Below are 26,702 nucleotides of genomic sequence, written 5' to 3' on the forward strand. Positions count from 1 at the left end.
TGAACCGTAATGCAATGTAATGTAATGTAATGAACCGTAATGTAATGAACCGTAATGTAATGAACTGTAATGTAATGAACTGTAATGTAATGAACTGTAATGTAATGAACAGTAATGTAATGCACTGTAATATAATGTAATGAACCGCAATGTAATGAACCGCAATGTAATGCACTGTAATGAAATGTAATGCACTGTAATATAATGTAATGAACCGCAATGTAATGAACCATAATGTAATGAACAGTAATGTAATGAACAGTAATGTAATAAACTGTAATGCAATGAACTGTAATGCAATGTAATGTAATGTAATGAACCGTAATGTAATGAACCGTAATGTAATGAACAGTAATGTAATGAACTGTAATGTAATGAACTGTAATGTAATGAACAGTAATGTAATGCACTGTAATATAATGTAATGAACCGCAATGTAATGAACCGCAATGTAATGCACTGTAATGAAATGTAATGCACTGTAATATAATGTAATGAACCGCAATGTAATGAACCGCAATGTAATGCACTGTAATGAAATGTAATGCACTGTAATGTAATGAACAGTAATGTAATAAACTGTAATGTAATGAACTGTAATGTAATGAACAGTAATGTAATAAACTCTAATGTAATGAACTGTAATGAACTGTAATGTAATGAACAGTAATGTAATGAACTGTAATGTAATGAACTGTAATGTAATGAACAGTAATGTAATGAACAGTAATGTAATGAACTGTAATGTAATGAACTGCAATGTAATGAACAGTAATGTAATGAAATGTAATGTAATGAACTGCAATGTAATGAACAGTAATGTAATGAACAGTAATGTAATGAACAGTAATGTAATGAAATGTAATGTAATGAACAGTAATGTAATGAACAGTAATGTAATGAACTGTAATGTAATGAACAGTAATGTAATGAACAGTAATGTAATGAACTGTAATGTAATGAACAGTAATGTAATGAACTGTAATGTAATGAAATGTAATGAACTGTAATGTAATGAACAGTAATGTAATGAACAGTAATGTAATGAACAGTAATGTAATGAACTGTAATGAAATGTAATGAACTGTAATGAAATGTAATGAATTGTAATGTAATGAACTGCAATGTAATGAAATGTAATGTAATGAACAGTAATGTAATGAACAGTAATGTAATGAACAGTAATGTAATGAACTGTAATGTAATGAACAGTAATGTAATGAACAGTAATGTAATGAAATGTAATGTAATGCACAGTAATGTAATGAACCGTAATGTAATGTAATGCACTGTAATGAACTGTAATGTAATGCATGTGAGATATACACACTAATGTGTGTTGTTTTTTGCATTTTGGTCGAAGTGAGTTTGTACTGGTTGGTGAGTTTGTTTGCATTCGTATTTCTATTTATAGATCTATATACTTTAGGTGTGTGTTTGTGTGTGTACTTCTGTGCATTACAGCCTCACCACACATCCCTCCTGGGGGACCACATTCCCGTTCCTCCCCAGTATACAGTCTTTAACAGGATTAGAATGTTTACTCCTGTCAGTTAAGTCTTTAACAGGATTAGAATGTTTACTCCTGTCAGTTAAGTCTTTAACAGGATTAGAATGTTTACTCCTGTCAGTTAAATCTTTAACAGGATTAGAATGTTTAGTCCTGTCAGTTAAGTCTTTAACAGGATTAGAATGTTTACTCCTGTCAGTTAAATCTTTAACAGGATTAGAATGTTTACTCCTGTCAGTTAAGTCTTTAACAGGATTAGAATGTTTACTCCTGTCAGTTAAATCTTTAACAGGATTAGAATGTTTACTCCTGTCAGTTAAGTCTTTAACAGGATTAGAATGTTTACTCCTGTCAGTTAAATCTTTAACAGGATTAGAATGTTTACTCCTGTCAGTTAAGTCTTTAACAGGATTAGAATGTTTACTCCTGTCAGTTAAGTCTTTAACAGGATTAGAATGTTTACTCCTGTCAGTTAAGTCTTTAACAGGATTAGAGATCCTTGGAGATCCTTTTCTCGTTCTCAAGCCTCTCTTGGTAGTGCATAGACATGCATTGGTCACCTACGGCAACAGCTATGACGCTCTCCCCACATCTATCACACACACACGCACACACACACACACCCACCCCCTCCCTCTCAACCACACGCACACACCCCAACCCCCCTCCCAACCACACACACACACACACACACACACACCCCAACCCCACTCCCAAACACACACCCCACCCCCCCTCCCAACCACACACACACACACCCCAACCCCCCTCCCAACCACACGCCGTGATTGAGCCCCAGAGTAACATATTATCATCCTAAACTTAGTTCAAAATATAAACCTGTTTTACCATGAAGTACATGCACAAATCACAGTACTAGAAAGAAACCATGAACAAGTTAACAATTAGTGCACAATAACAAAACAAGTGTTTTATACAGCTCTACACAAAAAACACGAAATTGGAATATGTATCAATGCAGAATGAATGTAGTAATGTGACAATGAAGGGAAACATGTCTGTGAGAGGCGGTGGGTCTTACTGAGCTGTAGAGGAATCCCTCTCCGTTCATGCCGATGTAGAGGCCGGCCTTCACCCCTTGGATGGCCACCACTCTCAGACCCACAGGAATAAGATTAAACAGGGCTGAGAGAGAGAGTGAGAGAGAGAGAGAGAGAAAGTGAGAGAGAGAAAGTGAGAAAGTGTGTGTGTGTGAGAGAGAGAGAGAGAGAGAGAGAGAGAGAGAGAGAGAGAGAGAGAGAGAGAGAGAGAGAGAGAGAGAGAGAGAGAGAGAGAGAGAGAGAGAGAGAGAGGGGTATTACTCACATGATACCTTTAGACCTCACACTTCCAGTATTTCCCTTTTTCTTGTGAACGATCTGCTGAATTACCCAGGAGATGCCTGCCTGACCTGACTAATGTTGCTGTATAGCACCTCTTAAAGTGGGGCTTTTGAACAGTGTCTGGCATTGCAGTTACTCAGCATGTCCTTTCCTTCTGAGGTGGAATTCCCTCTGAAGTGGGCACTCCTTTTGAAGTGGACATCCCTCTCTCAGGTGAGAGGTCTAGACTTCCTCTAGAGCAGGGTTCCCAAACTGCACATTTTCTGAGCAAAATGTTTTTCTTTTTTTATTATTATTGTTGGGCATAAAAGATTGTAAAAACACCAAGAAATCATCTCCAAGTGATTTTAGTTTTGGAAATCTGTTCCCAGGTATTCCCATGCATAAGAGACACGTGATCATATGAAAGGTTTGAAATTATTATGTTTAAGTCAAATATTATATCTGTTTGGGCTTCTTGCAGTCTACAAAATTATATGTAATTATATTCCGGCCCCCAGACCATCCACTCAAGAAGAAAATCGTCCCTCAGCTGAATCTAGTTGATGACCCCTGCTGTAGAGGTTCATTTCCATGGTGGCTAGGGATACAGAACGACCACAGGGACCCCGTGAAGAAGATTATAAGTGGCGACGGAATCAGATAAAGCTCACAGAGACGAGAGTAGAGGTGCCAACGCACGTCCGTCCGCCCAGCAGATTCAATTTCACTCAATAAATATCGACGTGCCGCTTTCGCCTAGCTACGGTAGAAATCTGCCCCTGAGGATCCCCAGGAAGGTGATACACTGAAATGGCTGTGTTGGTTCTTCCAGCAATACACTCTTGGAACAAGGTGTGAGAGGTTGGCCCATATGAACCCCTTACTTTTCTCTTTTCAATTTTGTAGCTCTTCCTTTCATCCCTCGCTCTGTTGCACTTCTAGATGGATACCTCTGTCACTTTGATGACCAAATGTGTCTCTCCAAGGATTAGTGCATGACTCCCTGAGAAGACAGAATGTTCTGCCACTACATCAGCCGTCAACCACACAGACATACTGTACACTCTTAGAAAAATAGTGTTCCGAAAGTGTCCTTCGGCTGTGCCCATAGGTTAACCTTTTTTGTTTCCAGGTACAACTATTTTGGGTTCCATGTAGCATGTAGAACCCTCTGGTGAAAGGCTTCTACATGGGACTCAAAAGGGTTCTACTTGGAACCAAGAAGGGTTCTTCAAAGGGTTCTTCTATGGGGACAGGCGAAGAACCCTTTAGGTACTAGAGAGCACCTTTTTTTCTAAGAGTGTAGGGTTCAGTCATATCAGAGGCAGTCGCCACAGACAGACCATTGCCTGAGATCAGAGAATTGGTAAGATGTGTCGAATAGAAATCTGCATCGCTATCAAATTATTATTAACTGCCACAGCTCTCAATTCACTTGCTGAAAAACTGTGACTTAACTCATGAGACAGGAGCTGTCCTACACTTGTCTTCGGGAAGAGAAAACCTGACGAATGACTCAATAATCATGGCCTCTATGCGTGCAAATACATGGGCATATGAGTTAACAACCACCCTGTACTCACATGTTTGTAATTGCAACTTTCTCTGACAGTCACCCACTAAAGCTGGCCTAACCTGCCAAATGCTAATGTAAAAAAAATGACCAGAAATCTGCATCCATCAAAAGGGCAGACAAATGTGTCAAAGTGGCTCGAGGAATCCAAATCCTTGGAATGTCAACCATCCTAAGGAGATGTAATCAGCCAAGGCAAATCCAAACAGGAAGGTAAGCCTGTTTGATGCACTAATACAGTATGGGCTCTGCAGATAATAAAATCCCAGGACGGTTTAGAAAGTTCTGGGCCATGGAAATGGGAAGGGCAGTTCCTATAATCCTGACGGACACAAATCCATTGGGTGAGACTTGGTGAAAGGAAGTGGGGGGGGGGGTATACAATGACAGACTGCAGCTGAGAGAGCCTTCTCTAACAACTGATGCTAAACAAGAGCAATGGCCATGGAGATGCTAGAGCAGGGGAAGAACTAGCACTGTATATGGAGTTGGTCTCTCAAAACCAACGATGTCTTCATGAGCCTCTCATAACCAACGATGTCTTCATGAGCCTCTCATAACCAACGATGTCTTCATGAGCCTCTCATAACCAACGATGTCTTCATGAGCCTCTCATAACCAACGATGTCTTCATGAGCCTCTCAAAACCAACGATGTCTTCATGAGCCTCTCATAACCAACGATGTCTTCATGAGCCTCTCATAACCAACGATGTCTTCATGAGCCTCTCATAACCAACGATGTCTTCATGAGCCTCTCATAACCAACGATGTCTTAATGAGCCTCTCATAACCAATGATGTCTTCATGAGCCTCTCATAACCAACGATGTCTTCATGAGCCTCTCAAAACCAACGATGTCTTCATGAGCCTCTCAAAACCAACGATGTCTTCATGAGCCTCTCATAGCCAACGATGTCTTCATGAGCCTCTCATAACCAACGATGTCTTCATGAGCCTCTCAAAACCAACGATGTCTTCATGAGCCTCTCATAACCAACGATGTCTTCATGAGCCTCTCATAACCAACGATGTCTTCATGAGCCTCTCATAACCAACGATGTCTTCATGAGCCTCTCAAAACCAACGATGTCTTCATGAGCCTCTCATAACCAACGATGTCTTCATGAGCCTCTCATAACCAACAATGTTTTCATGAGCCTCAATTTGTGCAGGTAATTTTAGAGGAGTGATCAACAGACGACGCAATTAAATTACAGAGCGTCGGATTGCTGACTCAATATTGAACACGGTTGTTAATTAATTTAATGGAGGTTACCAGCATTCTCGTGTAATTGTGTTCTAACCTACCAGTCAATCATATTACCAATAAAACGCAGACTCAGAAGTGTAAATGCAGCCGCCTGCACCCTAAACCAGTTTTATCAACCCATCAGCAAATATCATGACATGACATTTAGAAACTAATTTCATTTTGGATAATTACAGTAAACACAATGTTTTGCATTGGTGCATGAATTCCTCCTGTTCTCTGAAATCAAGATTGTCCTTGCCAGAGTCGCCTTCATATCGCTGCCTAGAGAATTAGCGTTGACTATTTATTATTGGAGTGAAATTACAGTAGCCATATAAATGTCATTGAAATATCGGTCTGGTTTCACCACAGCTGGCCCCACCTAGTATGCAGTGAGTATTCTGTTCACTGATCCCAACAATACGACCAAACCGGCTCCTAAAAATAAATGATTCCTTCGCTGCTGCACATGACAGAGGTCAGGAGGTCGAGTAGTTCAAGGGTGAAGGTAATCTATTATTCGAATAATACAGCACACCGATTGATAATATGAGTGGTAATCTATTATTATAATTAAAAAGAAAAAAACTAAGTTTTAAGTGAGAAATAGGTATTGGTCTGAAGTTGAAAAAGAAAGGAAATTAACAGGCAGCTGCGTGTGGCCCCTACCTCCATGGGTTCAGACTCAACGAAGGAGAGGCGATGGGGGTTCCCGACACTCCTGAAGAAGGTTATCCAGTCGGATGACTGGACTAGACGTCGCTCGACATACTAACCCCCGGGACCTGGCAACCCATCATCACGCACATCTGGCAACCTTCATTATGCACACCTGGCAATCTTCATTACGCACACCTGTCAATCTTCATTACGCACACCTGGCAACCTTCATTACTCACACCTGGCAACCTTCATTACGCACACCTGGCAACCTTCATTACACACACCTGGCAACCTTCATTACGCACTCATTCTTCTTGACTTCATGCGTCAACGTTACACCACTACACGCGTTGTGGGGATTAAGAAGTGAGTATAAGCCATGCTGACAAAAAAGTGGGTATATGGCGTATACATGTGTATTACCTCCACTACACCACTGATCTTAACTCCTCCTCCACTAACCGGATTGGTTGAAACAGTGCAGAAGAGAACCTCCCCCGACAGTTTTCTTTTCTTCTCGTCAAGACCAGTATCTAGGGGATCTAGTTTCAGGCGCTTCTTTTACACCTGCTACATTTGGTTAGGTTCTCGGTAGCGACGGACGGCTCATGACGAGAGCCGTGTTGTGTACCTTCAATGAAATTGATTTGCACATTTTCATGGAAATTGGTTTACATTGGCATAGATATGATGATAGGGAGATTTGAATTTAACATTGAGTTTCAACAAATGCCATACTAATACATCACACAGATCAATAGGTGAATGGCAGGCTTTCTCCTTACATTTCTCTACCTCTTAATCTCTCTCACATTCTCTCAACCTCCCCGCTCCCTTCCCCGCTCCCTTCCTCCCTCCCTTCCTCCTTCCCCATCCCTTCCTCCCCCCTCCCTTCCTCCCTCCCTTCCTCCCCCCCTTCCTCCCTCCATCCCCCCTCCCTCCCTCCCTCCCTCCCTCCCTCCCTCCCTCCCTCCCTCCCTCCCTCCTCCCTCCCTCCATCCCTCCCTTCCTTCCTCCCTCCCTCCCTCCCCCCTCCCTTCCTCCCTCCCTTCCCCCTGCCTTCCTCCCTCCCTTCTACCCTCCCCCCTCCCTTCCTCCCTCCCTTCCTCCCTCCCCCCTCCATTCCATACATGTCTATTAGTATTTATTGCTCACCAGTTCTCCAGCTCTCTCTTCCTCTATTCATCCCTTCATTTTGTTTCCTTCCCCCAGTGGGAAAAACAGACATCATGGTCACATTATATACAAGTTGTCTAAAGGAAGGGTTTTTAGCAAGCAGAATATGTTTTTATCTGGTTGTTATCTGGATATCTGACCAGATAACAACCAAAAGATGACGTCGTTCCCATGACAATTTGATTTCCTCATGGCAAAAAGTTGTGAAAGAGACCAGTCGGTTGCTGCAATCTGGTTATAAGACAACTTCTAAACCAGAAATGATATCAACAGGACATCATGAGCCAGCCGGGCCAGTTCTTTCTCTCCTTCCCTCTCTCTATCGTCTTCAGTCTCTAAGCATGAGGGGTCTCTCAGAGGGAATTATTTATTAGGTACAAATGGAGTAGGGGGTATTTTTGGTTCTATTTGCTAAATGATTTCCAGTTTACTGCACTCCTCCATCCCCTGATACTATTTTTCCAACAGTCATTTCATACCATGAATTTCATACCATAAAAGTCAAGAGAAATGACTGGTGGAAAGGATCCTTTGGACCAGATGTCTCCTGAGAAAGAAGTTCCTTCGATTGATTTTATTATAAGTCATGAACATCCACAGGGAAAATGCAGTTGCGACAATCACAGGCTTTAGAGCTGTTTAAATCAAAACAATGTGACACTTACATTCACACATGGCATACAAGGGATGTTTTGCTAGGTGCTTCCATTTTATATTAAAATATATACAGCTGAAGTCGGAAGTTTACATACACTTAGGTTGGAGTCATTAAAACTCATTTTTCAACCACTCCACAAATGTCTTGTTAACAAACTATAGTTTTGGCAAGTCGGTTAGGACATCTACTTTGTGCATGACACAAGAAATTTTTCCAACAATTGTTTACAGACAGATTATTTCACTTATAATTCACTATATCACAATTCCAGTGGGTCAGAAGTTTACATACACTAAGTTGACTGTGCCTTTAAACAGCTTGGAAAATTCCAGAAAATGATGTCATGGCTTTAGAAGCTTCTGATAGGCTAATTGACATCATTTGAGTCAATTGGAGGTGTACCTGTGGATGTATTTCAAGGCCTACCTTCAAACTCAGTGCCTCTGCTTGACATCATGGGAAAATCAAAAGAAATCAGCCAAGACCTCAGAAAAAATGGTAGACCTCCACAAGTCTGGTTCACACTTGGGAGCAATTTCCAAACGCCTGAAGGTCCCACGTTCATCTGTACAAACAATAGTACGCAAGTATAAACACCATGGGACCACGCAGTCGTCATACCGTTCAGGAAGGAGACATGTTCTGTCTCCTAGAGATGAACATACTTTGGTGCGAAAAGTGCAAATCAATCCCAGAACAACAGCAAAGAACCTTGTGAAGATGCTGGAGGAAACAGGTACAAAAGTATCTATATCCACAGTAAAACGAGTCCTATATCGACATAACCTGAAAGGCCGCTCAGCAAGGAAGAAGCCACTGCTCAAAAACTGCCATAAAAAAGCCAGACTACGGTTTGCAATTGCACATGGGGACAAAGATCGTACTTTTTGGAGAAATGTCCTCTGGTCTGATGAAACAAAAATAGAACTGTTTGGCCATAATGACCATCGTTATGTTAGGAGGAAAAAAGAACACCATCCCAACCGTAAAGCATGTGGGTGGCAGCATCATGTTGTGGGGGTGCTTTGCTGCAGGAGGGACTGGTGCACTTCTCAAAATAGATGGCTTCATGAGGGAGGAAAATGATGTGGATATATTGAAGCAACATCTCAAGACATCAGTCAGGAAGTTAAAGCTTAGTCGCAAATGGGTCTTCTAAATGGACATTGACCCCAAGCATACTTCCAAAGTTGTGGCAAAATGGATTAAGGACAACAAAGTCAAGGTATTGGAGTGGCCATTTACATTTTAGCAGACGCTCTTATCCAGAGCGACTTACAATAGTAAATGCATACATTTCAATTAATTTCATACATTTTTTTTTCTTCCCCGTACTGGCCCCCCGTGGGAATCGAACCCACAACCCTGGCGTTGCAAACACCATTGCAAACACCATGCTCTACCAACTGAGCCACAGGGGAGGCCATCACAAAGGCATGACCTCAATCCCATAGAACATTTGTGGTCAGAACTGAAAAAGCGTGTGTGAGCAAGGAGGCCTACAAACCTGACTCTGGGCCGAAATTCACCCAACCTATTGTGGGAAGCTTGTGGAAGGCTACCAGAAAGAAACGTTTGAACGTTTGAAAAGTTAAACAATTTAAAGGCAACGCTACCAAATACTAATTGAGTGTATGTAAACTTCTGACCCACTGTGAATGTGCTGAAAGAAATAAAAGCTGAAATAAATCATTCTCTCTACTATTCTGACATTTCACATTCTTAAAATAAACTGGTGATCTAAACTGACCTAAGACAGGGAATTTTTACTAGGATTAAATGTCAGGAATTGTGAAAAACTGAGTTTAAATGTATTTGTCTAAGGTGTATGTAAACTTCCGACTTCAACTGTATATTTCAGTGTTCTCAGTTGGACATGCAAATTTGAATGCAAATAGCTATTTTTCTCAATACAATTTACTATGGAATTGACCCCTAGGATGTTTAGTTGTCATTATTACACTGATATTACAACTGATTAAGGAAATCAGTCTTCAGATATCTATGAGGTGATTTACTACTAGTTTGGAGGTGTTTTAGCACGCCTAACACTGTCTTACAGGCACAGAACAATATGTGTGAATTGACTCATCTCCAAGACATTGTTTAAAAGTTCAAACCAATTGATTGTTTGAGGCTGCTCTATTTTACATAGGTATAGATCTTGGCAGTAGATGCTGGCACTAAACTAGAACAATACTTCACACATATTTTGTTTCACTGTAAATCAGTGGCGGTCGGTGCTGTTTAAGATGATGGAGGGCGATTCTTTTTTTCCCATGAACATGGCCTTATTTCTATTACAGCATATTGGATGAATGTCATTCATATTCCATTTACCCAGCTCAATGTAACATCGATGTCACACCAGCCTTCGCTTTGGCTCTCCCTCCAGTCCAGCTCAGGTGTTCGGTGTCGCTGACCTTCTAGCTGCTGCCGAACCTACTGCTGGCAAACGCCCTTCACTCATCAACCACGGACTTGTCTCGTCATCATTACACACACCTGGTTCCAATCCCCACTCTATCACTGTATATATACTCCCTCTGTCATTTGTCTTTGTCGGTCATTGTAAATGTTACTTGTTCTCCTGACAGGAATCTCTTCTACTATTTCCTGAATATCTTATATTTTGCACTTTCTGCCTTTTTGTTTATAAAGATATATTTTGAGCACAACAGCGTTTGAGTCATCGTCCCGCTTTGATTTATGGTGCTTAAATCAATTCACTAGTTCTAAACCTGTTGCTGCCTCCTGCCTACTCCTCTCTACACCAGTGACAATCGATAAGTGTAGGTTACTGCATTATGCTCACATTTTTCCTATACCCAATGATCATGAGGTTTCTACAACCTATCCTATGAATAAAAGTTTACAACGTACAGGTTGAGAAATGTGAATAGTTAAGGTGGCAGACAGTGACAGATTCAACACCGCCTCGCATCTAGCTGATCTAGGGTGTAATCATTAGTCCAACAGTTGCAAACGTGAGTTTCTATTGGACAAATTCAGGTATGTGTATCCCGGTTTCGCTCAGTTTGCTTCTGTGTTTAAGAAACGTTTTTCAACAGAATCGCGGACTGAATAATACCTTTGATCACACACAAACAGTTCACTTTAATAACAGCCAAATACAAACAGCATGATCACTTTGCCTGTTGTATAATTCCTTCTCACATTGACGCACTCTCCTCCTTTCACCTTTTCCCTTTGCTTGTGGACAGTGCACAACACATCAGCTGTCTGTGACCAGGCGAAAAAACCTTTCCAAAGCCAAACCTTCATATCATAACCGCTAACCGCAACACACAGCCTACATTGTTGTCACCATACTAGCCTGTTGGGGCTAGGGGGCAGTATTTTCACGGCTGGATAAAAAAACGTACCCGATTTAATCTGGTTACTAATCCTACCCAGTAACTAGAATATGCATATACTTATTATATATGGATAGAAAACACCCTAAAGTTTCTAAAACTGTTTGAATGGTGTCTGTGAGTATAACAGAACTCATTTGGCAGGCAAAACCCTGAGACATTTTCTGACAGGAAGTGGATACCTGATGTGTTGAATTACCTTTAAGCCTATGCCATTGAAACACACAGGGGTTGATTAATGTTTTGGCACTTCCTATTGCTTCCACTAGATGTCACCAGCCTTTACAAAGTGTTTTGAGTCTTTTACTGTGAGATCTGACCGAACAAGAGCCATGGAACGGTGATGGCCGATTAGACTCTGGCGCGAGTTCATGTTGGGTACCCTCGTTCCAATACGTTATAAAAGAGAATGCATTCGTCCACCTTGAATATTATTCATGTTCTGGTTAAAAAGGACCTAATGATTTATGCTATACAACGTTTGACATGTTTGAACGAACGTAAATATATTTTTTCCCCTCGTTCATGAAGTGAAGTCCGGCGGGCTTAGATCATGTGCTAACAAGACGGAGATTTTTGGACATAAATGATGAGCTTTTTTGAACAAAACTACATTCGTTATGGACCTGTGATACCTGGAAGTGACATCTGATGAAGAGAATCAAAGGTAATGGATTATTTACATAGTATTTTCGATTTTAGATCTCCCCAACATGGCGGCTAGTCTGTATCGCAACGCGTATTTTTCTGGGCGCAGTGCTCAGATTATTGCAAAGTGTGATTTCCCAGTAAGGTTATTTTTAAATCTGGCAAGTTGATTGCGTTCAAGAGATGTAAATCTATAATTCTTTAAATGACAATATAATATTTTACCAATGTTTTCTAATTTTAATTATTTAATTTGTGGTGCTGACTTGACTGCCGGTTATTGGAGGGAAACGATTTCCTCAACATCAATGCCATAGTAAAACGCTGTTTTTGGATATAAATATGAACTTGATAGAACTAAAAATGCATGCATTGTCTAACATAATGTCCTAGGAGTGTCATCTGATGGAGATTGTAAAAGGTTAGTGCATCATTTTAGCTGGTTTTATGGTTTTGGTGACCCTGTCTTTGAATTGACAAAACATTACACACAGCTATTGTCAATGTACTCTCCTAACATAATCTAACTTTATGCTTTCGCCGTAAAACCTTTTTGAAATCGGACAACGTGGTTAGATTAAGGAGATGTTTATCTTTCAAAGGGTGTAAGATAGTTGTATGTTTGAAAAATTTGAATTTTGACATTTATTTGGTTTCAAATTTGCCGCTCTTGAAATGCACCTGCTGTTGATGGAGTGCACCACGGGGGGGACGCTAGCGTCCCACCTAGCCCATAGAGGCTAGCTAACATCATAGGATGCTTTTGTAAATTCACTCTGGCTATCTACTCCGATTTCAGAGCACTCTCGTCTGAGTGTGCCAGAGCGCAGAATAACTGATACATTTACGAACGCTCAACACCCGTTGAATATGACCGGTGTCGTTTAACGGCGGCAAAAAAACGGAATTCAATTGTTGCCAGCAGCACAGTCACCAACGCTCTAGAAAACATCAAAACAGCCTAACCAGCTCTTCTAGGGCGAGGAAAATGTTTAGCAGTTACACCGGCGGGCCACAGTGGCAATACATTTATAAAACCAAAAGCTTACCTTGACGTGGAAGAGTTCCAGTGTTGGATAGCCATAGCCAGCTAGCTAACATAGCATCCCTCTCTGTTTGAGCCGGGTGTTTGAGTAGGCTAAACTAGCTAGTTGAATTCGCTAGCTAAGTACATGAAAAGAAAATACAACGAAATATAGCTAGCTCTCTCTCTCTCTCTCTTTCTCTCGTGCTTCTCCTTCATTTTTGAAGAAATACATTTGTTCAAAACTGTTCAACTACTGTCTCTCTATCTTTGAGTCAGCTACTCGCCACATTTTATGCACTGTGCTAGCTAGCTGTAGCTTATGCTTTCAGTACTAGATTCATTCTCTGATCCTTTGATTGGGTGGACAACATGTCAGTTCATGCTGCAAGAGCTCAGATAGGTTGGAAGACACCCTCCAGAAGTTGTCATAATTACTGTATAAGTCTATGGAATGGGGTGAGAACCACGAGCCTCCTAGGTTTTGTATTGAAGTCAATGTACCCAGAGGATGGAAGCTAGCTGTCCTCCGGCTACACCATGGTGCTACCCTACAGAGTACTGTTGAGGCTACTGTAGACCTTCATTGCAAAACAGTGTGTTATAATCAATTATTTGGTGATGTGAATATATTTACTATAGTTGTATCTGAATATTTCACCATTTTTATTTTCCTGAAATTCACTGAGGAGGATGGTCCTCCCCTCATATCATGCAATACCATAAATTATGGGATGTTAAATGGGGTAGGGTGAGTATCCCAGTTCAGAGTATTTATAAGTGCATCCTTCCACCCTTCCTTGAAGCAATCACTGATCAGAAAAGACTGGACAGGTGAAAGCCATGTGGTGGAACCTTTGCGTTTACCTGTCGAATCACGTTTAACCAATGATTACATCAAGAAACAAAAAAAGGAAGGGCACACTTTTAAGGAATTTTATTGGGGCCAGTAACTCTTGGTAACCATGGGGCATGCTGGGAGTCGTAGTGCCGAGCCAATTACTCACTGTAGTCGCTGTTCTCGTCCTTGCTGCCATCGATAGAGCCATCCGGCTGCATCTGCAGGTAGAAGCCCTGCTGGCTGAACAGTCGCGTCACGATGCCCTTCAGCTGCGGCTCTGAAATAAAGGACAGACCCCACCACGCCCCACCCCCCAGGGGCACGTCAGACCACACCCCTACTGCTGCTCACATTAACAAACTAGTAAACATATGTTGAGGATGGGTTACCAGGTTGGTGTCAGGGTCAGGGGTCAGAATAGACTTGGTCTAGTACAAGAAAATTCAAAGGAATCCATAGGTGGCCTTGTAGTCTTGTAACACGATAGTAACCTATGCTTTTTTTTAACTGTTATCTTGTTGAACATTGCCAACTTGCTAGCTAAGGTATCTCCTAACCTCTACGTGGCAAACTGATCCTTGAATCCTGATGTACCTGTAACCATTGGAGATACAGTATCTACTGCCCTGTTGTACACTGGTGATGTTAACAGGTGGTCCTTGAAGGTGATGATGTAATCTGGAATTAATATATTAGGGCAGCTGACCTACGTTTGGGGTTTTGGTGTTTGCGATTTGCCTGATCTTGGCTACATCTTTACTATTTTCATCAGGAGAGTGACTTGTGAATTCACTCAGATTTTTCCACTATTCACCAAGAGACGAATCCTAACTTTTTATGCACTTAACTTGAACTTTTTCGTAAATCATGCACTGACGTCAATGAGATAAAAACAAAAATCACAAGTTAGTATTCAGCCCTAACTAACTGTTTGCAGTCTAGATGGGACTGGAGATTTCGGTGAACCAGTACTTCACAATGTGGGTTTGAATAACAAAATATCTACAATGTTTATTATGCCGTTAAGGGCTTCAACTCTACAAGTGATCCCCAATCAAAGGCTATGGTAATATCATGAGGTTAGTCACCCCATCTATAAAGAACGCTGAGTATTATATCCTGATGCCTAGTCACCTTACCCCTTCGCCCTACCTCTATCACTCCAGTATCCCTGCACATTGTCAACATGCTACTGGAACTGACAATGCATATAGTATGCTTACTTACTTTATCATGTTCTTCTTATTTTTCTATCTCATGTGTTTTTGTTCTACCTTGTTATTTTTAGTATTACATTCTGATTGATTTCTGCATTGTTGGGTTTAGATCTTGAAAGAAAGGCATTTCACTGTACTTGTACACGTGACATTTAAAACGTTAAACTTGAAACTTGAGTTGCCGTCCAACTTTGTGGAGCTTGTGACATTTGGTGCTGGGCTTGTGAAGGAGCAGGTGGATCATGAGGTTTAGCCCAAGGTTATGGGAGTCTTTCGCCGACTGCAAGAAGAAAAAAAACGTGTGAAAAAGTATGTTTATCGTTGAGAAAGGGTGGGGGTGCTAGAAGATCACTTTAGGAGAAACAATCATCTGCAAATTCTCCAGCCTGGTCTCATAGACTAGACGTAACATAGTAAATGTAAATCTGGGACACTTAAATGAGTATGATATGTTACATTTGGTATGGTTACATAAGATAGGATGGTTGGTCGGGTGTATAATGTGATCGTCTAGCAACCCAAAGGTTGCGAGTTCGAATCTCATCATATATATATATCAACTACTTTTCAACTACTTACTACTTTTTAGCTACTTTGTAACTACTTAGCATGTCAGCTAACCCTTCCCCTAACCATAACCCTTTAACCTAACTCCTAAACTTAACCCTAACCCCTAGCCTAGCTAACGTTAGCCACCTAGCTAGAATTTGTACTATATCATACGTTTTGCAAATTCGTAACATAATGTTTTGCAAATTCAGAACTTATTTTACATTTTGAAAATTCGTAACAGATTGTACGTTTTTGCAAATTGGTAACATAGAATATGAATTGTAATTCGTAACATATCATACGAAATGGGTGATGGACATCCACAAATGAATACTTACCATACGAAACGTAACATATCATACTAAATGGTGTGTCTTGTTTTTGCATACAGAATAATACGGAATTCTCTGAGACCAGGTTGAACTCTCAGTGATGGTTAATGTGTAGTTCTTTTGATTGTGTGTGGATAGTTTAGCTTCTATAGAGCTTATCAACAGGGGCACTTAGCAGTGAAAATAAAGCATTCTGAGTAAGAGATCTTGCATTTGGTATTTTTGGTCCTTCATTATTTGGGATTTATGAAAGCAAATGTGTTAGATTTGGATTGAACAGTAGAGGCTCGAAAGGACTACCTCTATTGTGGTAGTGATGCTGCTTACAGAGTCATGCGTTTGCGAAGGTTCAGTTTGAAGCTAAGGCAGTTGTGATCCAACTTTATAATCCACTGGATCAACCATCGTACAACCAGGCTGTTATTTTCTAATCTATGGTAGTTCAAAATAACCTTCATCAAACTGAGACCGAACGGAAAGTCACAATCTGTAAATAATAATCCTGAACTTTGTTTGAGATAAACAAACTAAATTGTCCTTGGATACAAGTTCATTATTCAATTGAATTTTCTTGGCCTTTAAATTAAACAAACCCTGTATTGATTCGAGTCCAGATCTCTCTAGAGGTGAAGTTTGAACATGTGGACGGGTTCAAAGAGGGCTGATGGAGTAGCATCTGACCTCAGAACAGAATCAGAATCATCGCCAGTGTCCACAGTGGAATCCCCAGTGGACTCCAGGGCTGGTCCTGGAGCAGATATGTGGCATTTGATCCGTACTGTCGTTGAGCCCATGGTCGGCTTGCAAGCTGACCTCGCATCAGTGGAGGTTAATGTCAGATCAACCGTACTTCCTTCTGTCCATCAATCCACAACTCATCGGCGGCAGAGCCGTCAATCTCTGGGACAGGCCCGCCATAATCCACCAAGAGTAGGGAAAGTGGTGTGGAGGCTAGGGAGGAGGTAGGGCAGCTAGAGTGGTGTGGGGGGTAGGGCAGGGAGAGTGGTGTGGGGGGAGGGCAGGGAGCGTGGTATGGGGGGGCATGGGGAGTGGTGTGGGGGATAGGGGGTAGGGGGGAGCGTGGTGTGGGGCGTCTATGGAGAGTGGTGTGGGGGATAGGGGGAGAGAGATAGTAGTGTGGGTGGTAGGGGGAGAGTGGTGTGGAGGATGGGGGGCAGGGAGAGTGGTGTGGGGGAGGGGGAGAGTGGTGTGGGGGAGGGGAGGGGGAGAGTGGTGTGGAGGATGGGGGGCAGGGAGAGTGGTGTGGGTGGTAGGGGGAGAGTGGTGTGGGGGGGTGTAATGGTGTGGTGGGTAGCAGGGTGGGACCTCACTAAATCACATGTGATAACTGCACTACTATGAATAAAGGCTTGAACATGGGCTTAGTGATCACTGACAGTAGAGCAAATCTGCTCCATTTAGAGGGGCGGGAAACACAATGGACGTGCTTGTGTTGTGTTGTGTGTGGCAGTGGATATGATATCAGTGGAGGCTGCCGAGAGGAGGACGGCTCGTAATAATGTCTGGAACGGAGCAAATGGAATGGCATATTTGATACCATTCCACCAGTTCTGCTCCAGACATTACCACGAGCCCGTCCTCTCCAATTAAGGTGCCACCAACCTCCGTTGCTGTGTGTCTGGGTGCGTTTGCGTGCAAATGAAGTATGCAGGTATGTGTGTGAGGAGACAAAAATAGAGGGAGAGGGCGTGTTTAAGTATGAGTTTGAGGGAGAGGGCGTATTTAAGTATGAGTTTGAGGGAGAGGGCGTGTTTAAGTATCAGTTTGAGGGAGAGGGCGTGTTTAAGTATGAGTTTGAGGGAGAGGGCGTGTTTAAGTATGAGTTTGAGGGAGAGGGCGTGTTAAAGTATGAGTTTGAGGGAGAGGGCGTGTTTAAGTATGAGTTTGAGGGCGTGTTTAAGTATGAGTGTGAGGGAGAGGGTGTGTTTAAGTATGAGTTTTAGAGAGAGGGCGTGTTTAAGTATGAGTTTTAGGGAGAGGGCGTGTTTAAGTATGAGTTTTAGGGAGAGGGCGTGTTTAAGTATGAGTTTGAGGGAGACGTGTGGACAGTGAAAGAACAAATTGCCTGTGTTTGTGCTCGGGATATGTCTACCATGGGAGGACGTGCCTGTGTTTGTGCTCGGGATATGTCTACCATGGGAGGACGTGCCTGTGTTTGTGCTCGGGATATGTCTACCATGGGAGGACGTGCCTGTGTTTGTGCTCGGGATATGTCTACCATGGGAGGACATGCCTGTGTTTGTCCTCGGGATATGTCTACCATGGGAGGACGTGCCTGTGTTTGTCCTCGGGATATGTCTACCATGGGAGGACGTGCCTGTGTTTGTCCTCGGGATATGTCTACCATGGGAGGACATGCCTGTGTTTGTCCTCGGGATATGTCTACCATGGGAGGACATGCCTGTGTTTGTCCTCGGGATATGTCTACCATGGGAGGACGTGCCTGTGTTTGTGCTCGGGATATGTCTACCATGGGAGGACGTGCCTGTGTTTGTGCTCGGGATATGTCTACCATGGGAGGACGTGCCTGTGTTTGTGCTCGGGATATGTCTACCATGGGAGGACATGCCTGTGTTTGTCCTCGGGATATGTCTACCATGGGAGGACGTGCCTGTGTTTGTGCTCGGGATATGTCTACCATGGGAGGACGTGCCTGTGTTTGTCCTCGGGATATGTCTACCATGGGAGGACGTGCCTGTGTTTGTGCTCGGGATATGTCTACCATGGGAGGACGTGCCTGTGTTTGTGCTCAGGATATGTCCACCATGGGAGGACGTGCCTGTGTGTATTTAGAATTGCACAACCTTAAGAGTGACAATGTACAGACATAAACAGGGACAGTTGGGCATGTTGACAAATGGCGTTATGACCATGAAATGATGAATGATCACCTCAATCGCTATAGTCGACACTTTAGACTGGGAGAAACACAGCTCATCAATACACATGGATAAACAGACCTCCACCCAGTCACACAACAATAAGGAATAGACAGAGTGAAAACTGATCAGACAGACAAACTGAAAGACGGAGACATAAAAAGCAAAGGAGAAGAGGGAGAGAGTAGCCAAAGAAGAAGAGACTACTGCAAGAGAGCTTAAAATACGAAATCAGGAAAAATAGAAAAAGGAGAAATCCAAATTGAAAGCAGTGTCAAAACAATTATCAGAGGAGTCACTGGCATCAGACAGGTGCTGCAAGCCACTACTACCACCCACTATTACCACCCACTATTACCACCCACCATTACCACCCACTATTACCACCCACTACCACCACCCACTATTACCACCCACTATTACCACCCACTATCACCACCCACTATTACCACCCACTATCACCACCCACTATTACCACCCACTATTACCACCCACTACCACCACCCACTATTACCACCCACTATTACCACCCACTATCACCACCCACTATTACCACCCACTATCACCACCCACTATTACCACCCACTATCACCACCCACTATCACCACCCACTATTACCACCCACTATTACCACCCACTATCACCACCCACTATTACCACCCACTATTACCACCCACTACCACCACCCACTATTACCACCCACTATTACCACCCACTACCACCACCCACTATTACCACCACCCACTATTACCACCCACTACCACCACCCACTATTACCACCCACTACCACCACCCACTATTACCACCACCCACTATTACCACCCACTACCACCACCCACTATTACCACCCACTATTACTACCCACTATCACCACCCACTACCACCACCCCCACCCACTACGCACTATCACCACCCGTACCCACTACAACCCGTACCCCGCACCACCCACTATCACCACCCGTACCCACTACAACCCCCACCCCTCACCACCCGTACCCCTCACAACCCACTACCACCCCCGTACCCCTCACCACCCCCTACTACCACCCGTACCCCTCACCACCCACTACCACCACCCCCAATCCTCACCACCCACTACAACCCCCACCCCTCACCACCTACTATCACCCCCAATCCCCACCACCCACTACCACCCCCATCCCTCACCACCCACCCTTCAATCCTACACCCCACCATCCAACCCTCCACCCCCACCCACCCACTACCACCCCAACCCTCCATCCCACCCACCCCAACCCTCACCACCCACTACCACCCCAACCCTCCACCCCCACTCACTACCACCACCCAGCCCCACCCAGCCCCACCCTCCCCCACCCCCTGCCTCTCACCTCCCCACCCTCCCTTCATAGCAAAAGGGGTATCGACATGGGCGCGAGATGATGCGGGGGGTGGAGACGGAAAAAAACACAGCACACACGGATGGAGGCTGAGCTACTGACCTAGCCTGCCGCCCTTACGGGACACCTGTGGAGGTTTGGAGGATGCATCTTATGAGGGAGATAGAAGGAAAAACAACATTCTTTTAACAGACAAATTCCTCCAGCAAAGGCTGCTTATCAAAATGTTCTAACCATTACAGCAGTATGATGATATGACGTCTGTCTGTCTGTCTGTGATTGTGTTCTATCTGACTGTCTGTGGTTTTGTTGTCTGTCTGTCTGTCTGTGGTTTTGTTCTGTCTATCTGTCTGTCTGTGGATCTGGTCATTCTGCCTGTCTGTCTGTGGTTTTGGTCTGTCTGTCTGTCTGTCTGTCTGTCTGTCTGTCTGCCTGCCTGTCTGTCTGTCTGTCTGTCTGTCTGTGGATCTGGTCATTCTGCCTGTCTGTCTGTATCTCTGTCTGTGATTCTGGTATGTCTATCTGACTGTCTGTGGTTTTGGTCTGTCTGTCTGTGGTTTTGGTCTGTCTATCTGTCTGTCTGTGGTGACAGTGCACCTCCCGTTCATCACATGACAGCCTTTGGCTGGATAAGGAGGGGAGTGATTGGCCAGTTCCTCTTTATCTGTGCACCAGGAGAAGGGGAAGAATGATAGCTTAGCATAGTAGCCCCGGAGTCTGTGTCCATCAATATGGCTAGTAGCGTCTTAATCACTATAGCTACCTCCCTACACTGCAGTAATCCTCCCCTCTGCAATAAACATTTACCATTAAACATTACTCTAAAAACAGCCTCTGTGCACTGCGGTGCAACTTATCTCCACTAAGTCTCAATCTCCATTAATTATTGAATTATTTATGGTAGTATTCATTTCAACATGGCAGGGGAGATATAACAAATTAATGTCAATTAGCAATCTTAAATATATGTGAATATATGTAGGTTATAGCCAATATCAGCCCTGCCTTCTAATAGAAATGCACAGCCTATAGGATAGAATAGCAATAACGGTGCTAAGATAATCGGTCATTATGATCACGGCAATATAACATTAATATCGGTAACGTCACAACATGTACATACTTTTACATTGAGGCTGATACGGTAGGATATGGGTAAACTGTGCAGTGGTTCTCGACAGACAACACGTGAGCTATGGAACAGGTGGATTTTTCGCATTGCATTCTCAGGCACCGCGGATAAATCTCCCTCCAGCCTTTAAGATAAGGCATTTGACTGCATTAGCTCAGCTCGGTCGAGGGGCGGGGAAACCGTTTCACACAAAACTACAGCACTGACCTACCTGGTCGCCGCCGAGCGGCTGGTCTTTTCTTGCCGCTGCAGAAACGGACTTTGCTGAAGACCCCCAAGAAATGGCGCTCGCAAATGGAACGAGGATCTTTGCTGGGGCTGGGACGGCGTTTAGTAGTGGAGACGCGGTCGCTGTTTGACTCCCTCGCCTGGCGTTTCTGACGGATCAAGGAGCTGGCGATTGCGGCCATCTCCCTCGCGGGCGAGCCGAACCGAGCCAAGAGTCGTTGGACAGAGATCGAGTGGTTGTGTGGTAGTTTGGAGCAAAAAGAACCGTGAAATTAAATTTAAAAAAATACGATCCACGCGGATTTAGCAAAATGTCATTCTGACCCCTTAGAAAATACACAAATTCCTTGCAGGGGAAGTATAAAATGCCACCAGGCATAAGCCTGGCCAAAACAATCTAGGCTATTCAAAAAATGTGCAACTGTGGTAAATAAGTTTGTGTATTATCGGAGCGTGCGTGCGCAAAATTGAGTCTCAGGTATTCCAGGTCTGACAAGCACGACTGTCCCCCTCGGTATAATCCTCATTTGCACGGAAAGTCCGTGAGTGTCAAAATATCCAGCACCATAATGCATTCGAGACACCTTAAACTTCACTGTAAACTATTTCATCAACAGCTGGGTGAATGCAACGTTTCATAACTTTTCAATGTATTAAGCCGAAGACAAAACCGAATCGAGAGGGGACAAAGGGTAGGCGGCGGCCCATTTGGATGCCCCACTCACTCTCCGGGACTACGGGCATCTGTGCCATCTGTACCAGCCCTTCTACCAGCAGACCCTCCGAGCACGGTCGGGGAAAGATAATGCAGCAGCAACAGGGATTTGGCTTTACAATGAGAGAAAAACATATGCGTTTTGTTATTATTGTTCGTATGCAGACTATAAAAATCTTCCAAAATACCGGTTTCCTTACATACAACACGATTGGTGTAATGGATTATTTCCTTCCGTATGGATGGTTGGCAGGTGCTCTCCTCTCGCCGACGGGCATGAGTGAATGGGCTCACCGTTCTCTCTCTACGCAATCACACGTGATTGAGGTTTGGATGAAGAATTCTCCGGGGCACAGAGAAAAAGAGAGAGAGAATTGAGAGTGGCAGGAGGGAGATGAACGAGATAGAGAGAGAGAGTGTGAGAGAGTACGTGCATGGTGCGTGTATAAGAGAACAACAACAAACAGAGAGAGAGAGAGAGAGAGAGAGAGAGAGAGAGAGAGAGAGAGAGCGCGATAGAGTGAGTGCGCATCTCCAAAATAACCGTGTGCTGTGTTTGTCCCCACGCGCATTCAATCCAAACGAATTTCCGACGGACCTCGGTACCGTGTTCATTATTAGGACAATGGGGCTGAAGTCTTTCTTTAATTTGAAATGTAGCAGTGAACATATAATATAATGTAGGGCTAGAGAGACAATTTGGACCCCTACTATCTATCTCCATTATAAACCATTCTAATTCCAGTGTTTTATGAATTCATTTCTTATACAGTTGTTTTATATTGTTAAAAAAAAATATATATATATATATATTGCAATATTCAAGTAAATACCTATTTAGGCGCCTTACATTAGCTTGAAGTGTCAATGGACACCTGATGGCTAAAGGTTATATGCAAAATGTGTTAATTCCCCCTAGAAGAATCCTAGTGCACAGCGCAGATAACGGTTGAAAATAAGCACATATTGACAAGGCAGAGACAACACAACAGACAGACCAGACAGAACACACATGGACCATGCATTATTACAGTATCATTACACTGCAATGTTGTCGTGACTTCATAACAAGTATTATATCATGTCTGATGACTTCATAACAAGTATTATATCATGTCTGATGACTTTATAACAAGTATTATATCATGTCTGATGACTTCATAACAAGTATTATATAATTTCTGATGACTTCATAACAAGTATTATATCATGTCTGATGACTTCATAACAAGTATTATATCATATCTGATGACTTCATAACAAGTGTTATATCATGTCTGATGACTTCATAACAAGTATTATATCAAGTCTGATGACTTCATAACAAGTGTTATATCATGTCTGATGACTTTATAACAAGTGTTATATCATGTCTGATGACTTTATAACAAGTGTTATATCATGTCTGATGACTTTATAACAAGTGTTATATCATGTCTGATGACTTTATAACAAGTGTTATATCAAGTCTGATGACTTCATAACAAGTGTTATATCATGTCTGATGACTTCATAACAAGTGTTATATCATGTCTGATGACTTTATAACAAGTGTTATATCATGTCTGATGACTTTATAACAAGTGTTATATCAAGTCTGATGACTTTATAACAAGTGTTATATCATGTCTGATGACTTTATAACAAGTGTTATATCAAGTCTGATGACTTTATAACAAGTGTTATATCATGTCTGATGACTTCATAACAAGTGTTATATCATGTCTGAAGACTTTATAACAAGTGTTATATCATGTCTGATGACTTTATAACAAGTGTTATATCAAGTCTGATGACTTTATAACAAGTGTTATATCATGTCTGAGGACTTCATAACAAGTGTTATATCAAGTCTGATGACTTTATAACAAGTGTTATATCAAGTCTGATGACTTTATAACAAGTGTTATATCAAGTCTGATGACTTTATAACAAGTGTTATATCATGTCTGATGACTTCATAACAAGTGTTATATCAAGTCTGATGACTTTATAACAAGTGTTATATCATTTCTGATGACTTTATAACAAGTGTTATATCAAGTCTGATGACTTTATAACAAGTGTTATATCATGTCTGATGACTTCATAACAAGTGTTATATCATGTCTGATGACTTTATAACAAGTGTTATATCATGTCTGATGACTTTATAACAAGTGTTATATCAAGTCTGATGACTTTATAACAAGTGTTATATCATGTCTGAGGACTTCATAACAAGTGTTATATCAAGTCTGATGACTTTATAACAAGTGTTATATCAAGTCTGATGACTTTATAACAAGTGTTATATCATGTCTGATGACTTTATAACAAGTGTTATATCATTTCTGATGACTTTATAACAAGTGTTATATCATGTCTGATGACTTTATAACAAGTGTTATATCAAGTCTGATGACTTTATAACAAGTGTTATATCATTTCTGATGACTTCATAACAAGTGTTATATCAAGTCTGATGACTTTATAACAAGTGTTATATCAAGTCTGCCACTATCAAGAAAGTGTTCTGGCAGGCCATCTCAAGGAAAGTGCCAGTTCCTGACCTCTGTTATATTAACTGATGAAAGGTGGTGTGCGTCTATGTGTGTGTGAGTGATTTTCTTTCTGGCTCTGTGTCCTGTGTCGTGTGTGTCCTCATATAGGAGGGCACACACGACAGTGGCTTAAAGGGTGGGAGGGAGCATGACGTGAGCCATACATGGAAAACCTCTTGGCTCCCTGCCACGGAGAATCGACAAGAACCGCATTAACTTCGTCTGGGTTTGACGTCTTCTCCGAAAATGAATCAATGATGCAGTAAGCTACTCCCCCCTCTCTCTCCAATTAAGGTTTTATGTTTTTCTATAATATTTGTCATATTATAGACAACAGTAGCAACATAACATAACATATCAGTCAATATAGGTGTCATGTAAATGTCGGTAAATACTTTCGGTGTACTTGTCACTGTACAAATGACAAATGCTCCTTTATTTGTTTATGTCATTTTAGCCTCAACAAAGCTTAGTCAGCCTTCAGTATGTTGTGGAGATATTGGAACATTTACGACAGTGCGGCCAAAGTGATCTTGTTCACCAGCTGTGAGGCTGTCAACCCGGGTGTGCAGTGCCACAGCAGGCCACGCCGTTCCAAGAGTTCTGCATATTGTCTTATATCTAGCGCCATCTTGTGGACAAACCTTAGCATTGCGTCTTTGTCATGCATCAAGTTCGAACGTTATCTCTATCTAGCTTTTTTTTGTCCTTAGAGCATACTGCATTTGTTTACACTTTTATCTTGCATATAAAACAAAGTTACTGTACTGGAAAAGTAACCATGTGACACAAAGGGAGGTGTGATAGTGAACATTTTCATGATATAATAAGAAGTGTATTTGCATTTATTAAGGATTCTCATTAGCTACTGCCAAGGCAAAAGCTACTCTTCCTGGGGTCCAGTAACATTAAGGCAGTTAATTCCATTTCACTTCCTGGTCATGTCCCCTAATCTTTTGAATGGTCTTGACGATTATATCATGAAATTTGTGAAAACATGGTCATTTAAGATATACACTGAGTGTACAAAACATTAGGAACACCTCCCTAATATTGAGTTGCACCCCCTTTTGCCCTCAAAACAGACTCAATTCGTTGGGGCATGGACTCTACAAGATGTCGAATGCGTACCACAGGGATGCTGGCCCATGTTGACTCCAATGCTTCTCAAAGTTGTCTCAAGTTGGCTGGATGTCCTTTGTGTGGTGGACCATCCTTGATACACATGGGAAACTGTTGAGCGAGGAAAACCCAGTTCGTGACACACTCAAACCAGTGCGCCTGGCACCTACTACCATACCCTGTTCAAAGCCACCTAAATATTTTGTCTTGCCCATTCACAGGCTGAAAAGCACACATACACAAACCATGTCTCTATTGTCTCAAGGCTTAAAAACCTTCTTTAACCTGTCTCCTCCCCTTCATCTACACTGATTGAAGTGGATTTAACAAGTGACATCAATGAGGGATCATAGCTTTCACCTGGATTCACCTGGTCAGCCTATGTCATGGAAAGAGCAGGTGTTCCTAATGTTTTGTCCATTCAGTGTATATAAAATCACATGTATGTTTGTGGCTTAATTTACTTCTGTCAGACGCCTTTTATTAAGTATTTGGCAGAAGACGTTTTTTCCCATTGAAGATCGTTCAAAAACCTTACACAAGTTCAAAAA

At 42.3% G+C, this 26,702-nt stretch overlaps 1 protein-coding gene across 2 annotated transcripts in view; it reads right to left on the reverse strand.

Annotated features, from left to right (window-relative positions):
- The window catches only part of LOC106598267 (fibroblast growth factor 12), a 71,804-nt gene that overhangs the window by 18,798 nt on the left and 26,304 nt on the right, over positions 1-26,702 (reverse strand). Inside the window, exons 1-4 of one of the 2 annotated variants that reach the window (XM_014189319.2) lie at positions 21,755-23,233; positions 20,514-20,561; positions 14,216-14,326; positions 2,553-2,656 (exon numbers count right to left, since the gene is read on the reverse strand). In XM_014189319.2, coding sequence (XP_014044794.1) covers positions 2,553-2,656; positions 14,216-14,326; positions 20,514-20,561; positions 21,755-21,953 — 462 coding nt within the window. In that variant the 5' untranslated portion in view covers positions 21,954-23,233. Of the gene's footprint in view, positions 1-2,552; positions 2,657-14,215; positions 14,327-20,513; positions 20,562-21,754; positions 23,234-26,702 lie in introns of those variants that run through there. The other variant, XM_014189322.2, reaches the window with a different exon arrangement.

The sequence above is a fragment of the Salmo salar genome, chromosome ssa03 (assembly GCF_905237065.1).
Source record: "Salmo salar chromosome ssa03, Ssal_v3.1, whole genome shotgun sequence".
Taxonomy (NCBI): domain Eukaryota; kingdom Metazoa; phylum Chordata; class Actinopteri; order Salmoniformes; family Salmonidae; genus Salmo; species Salmo salar.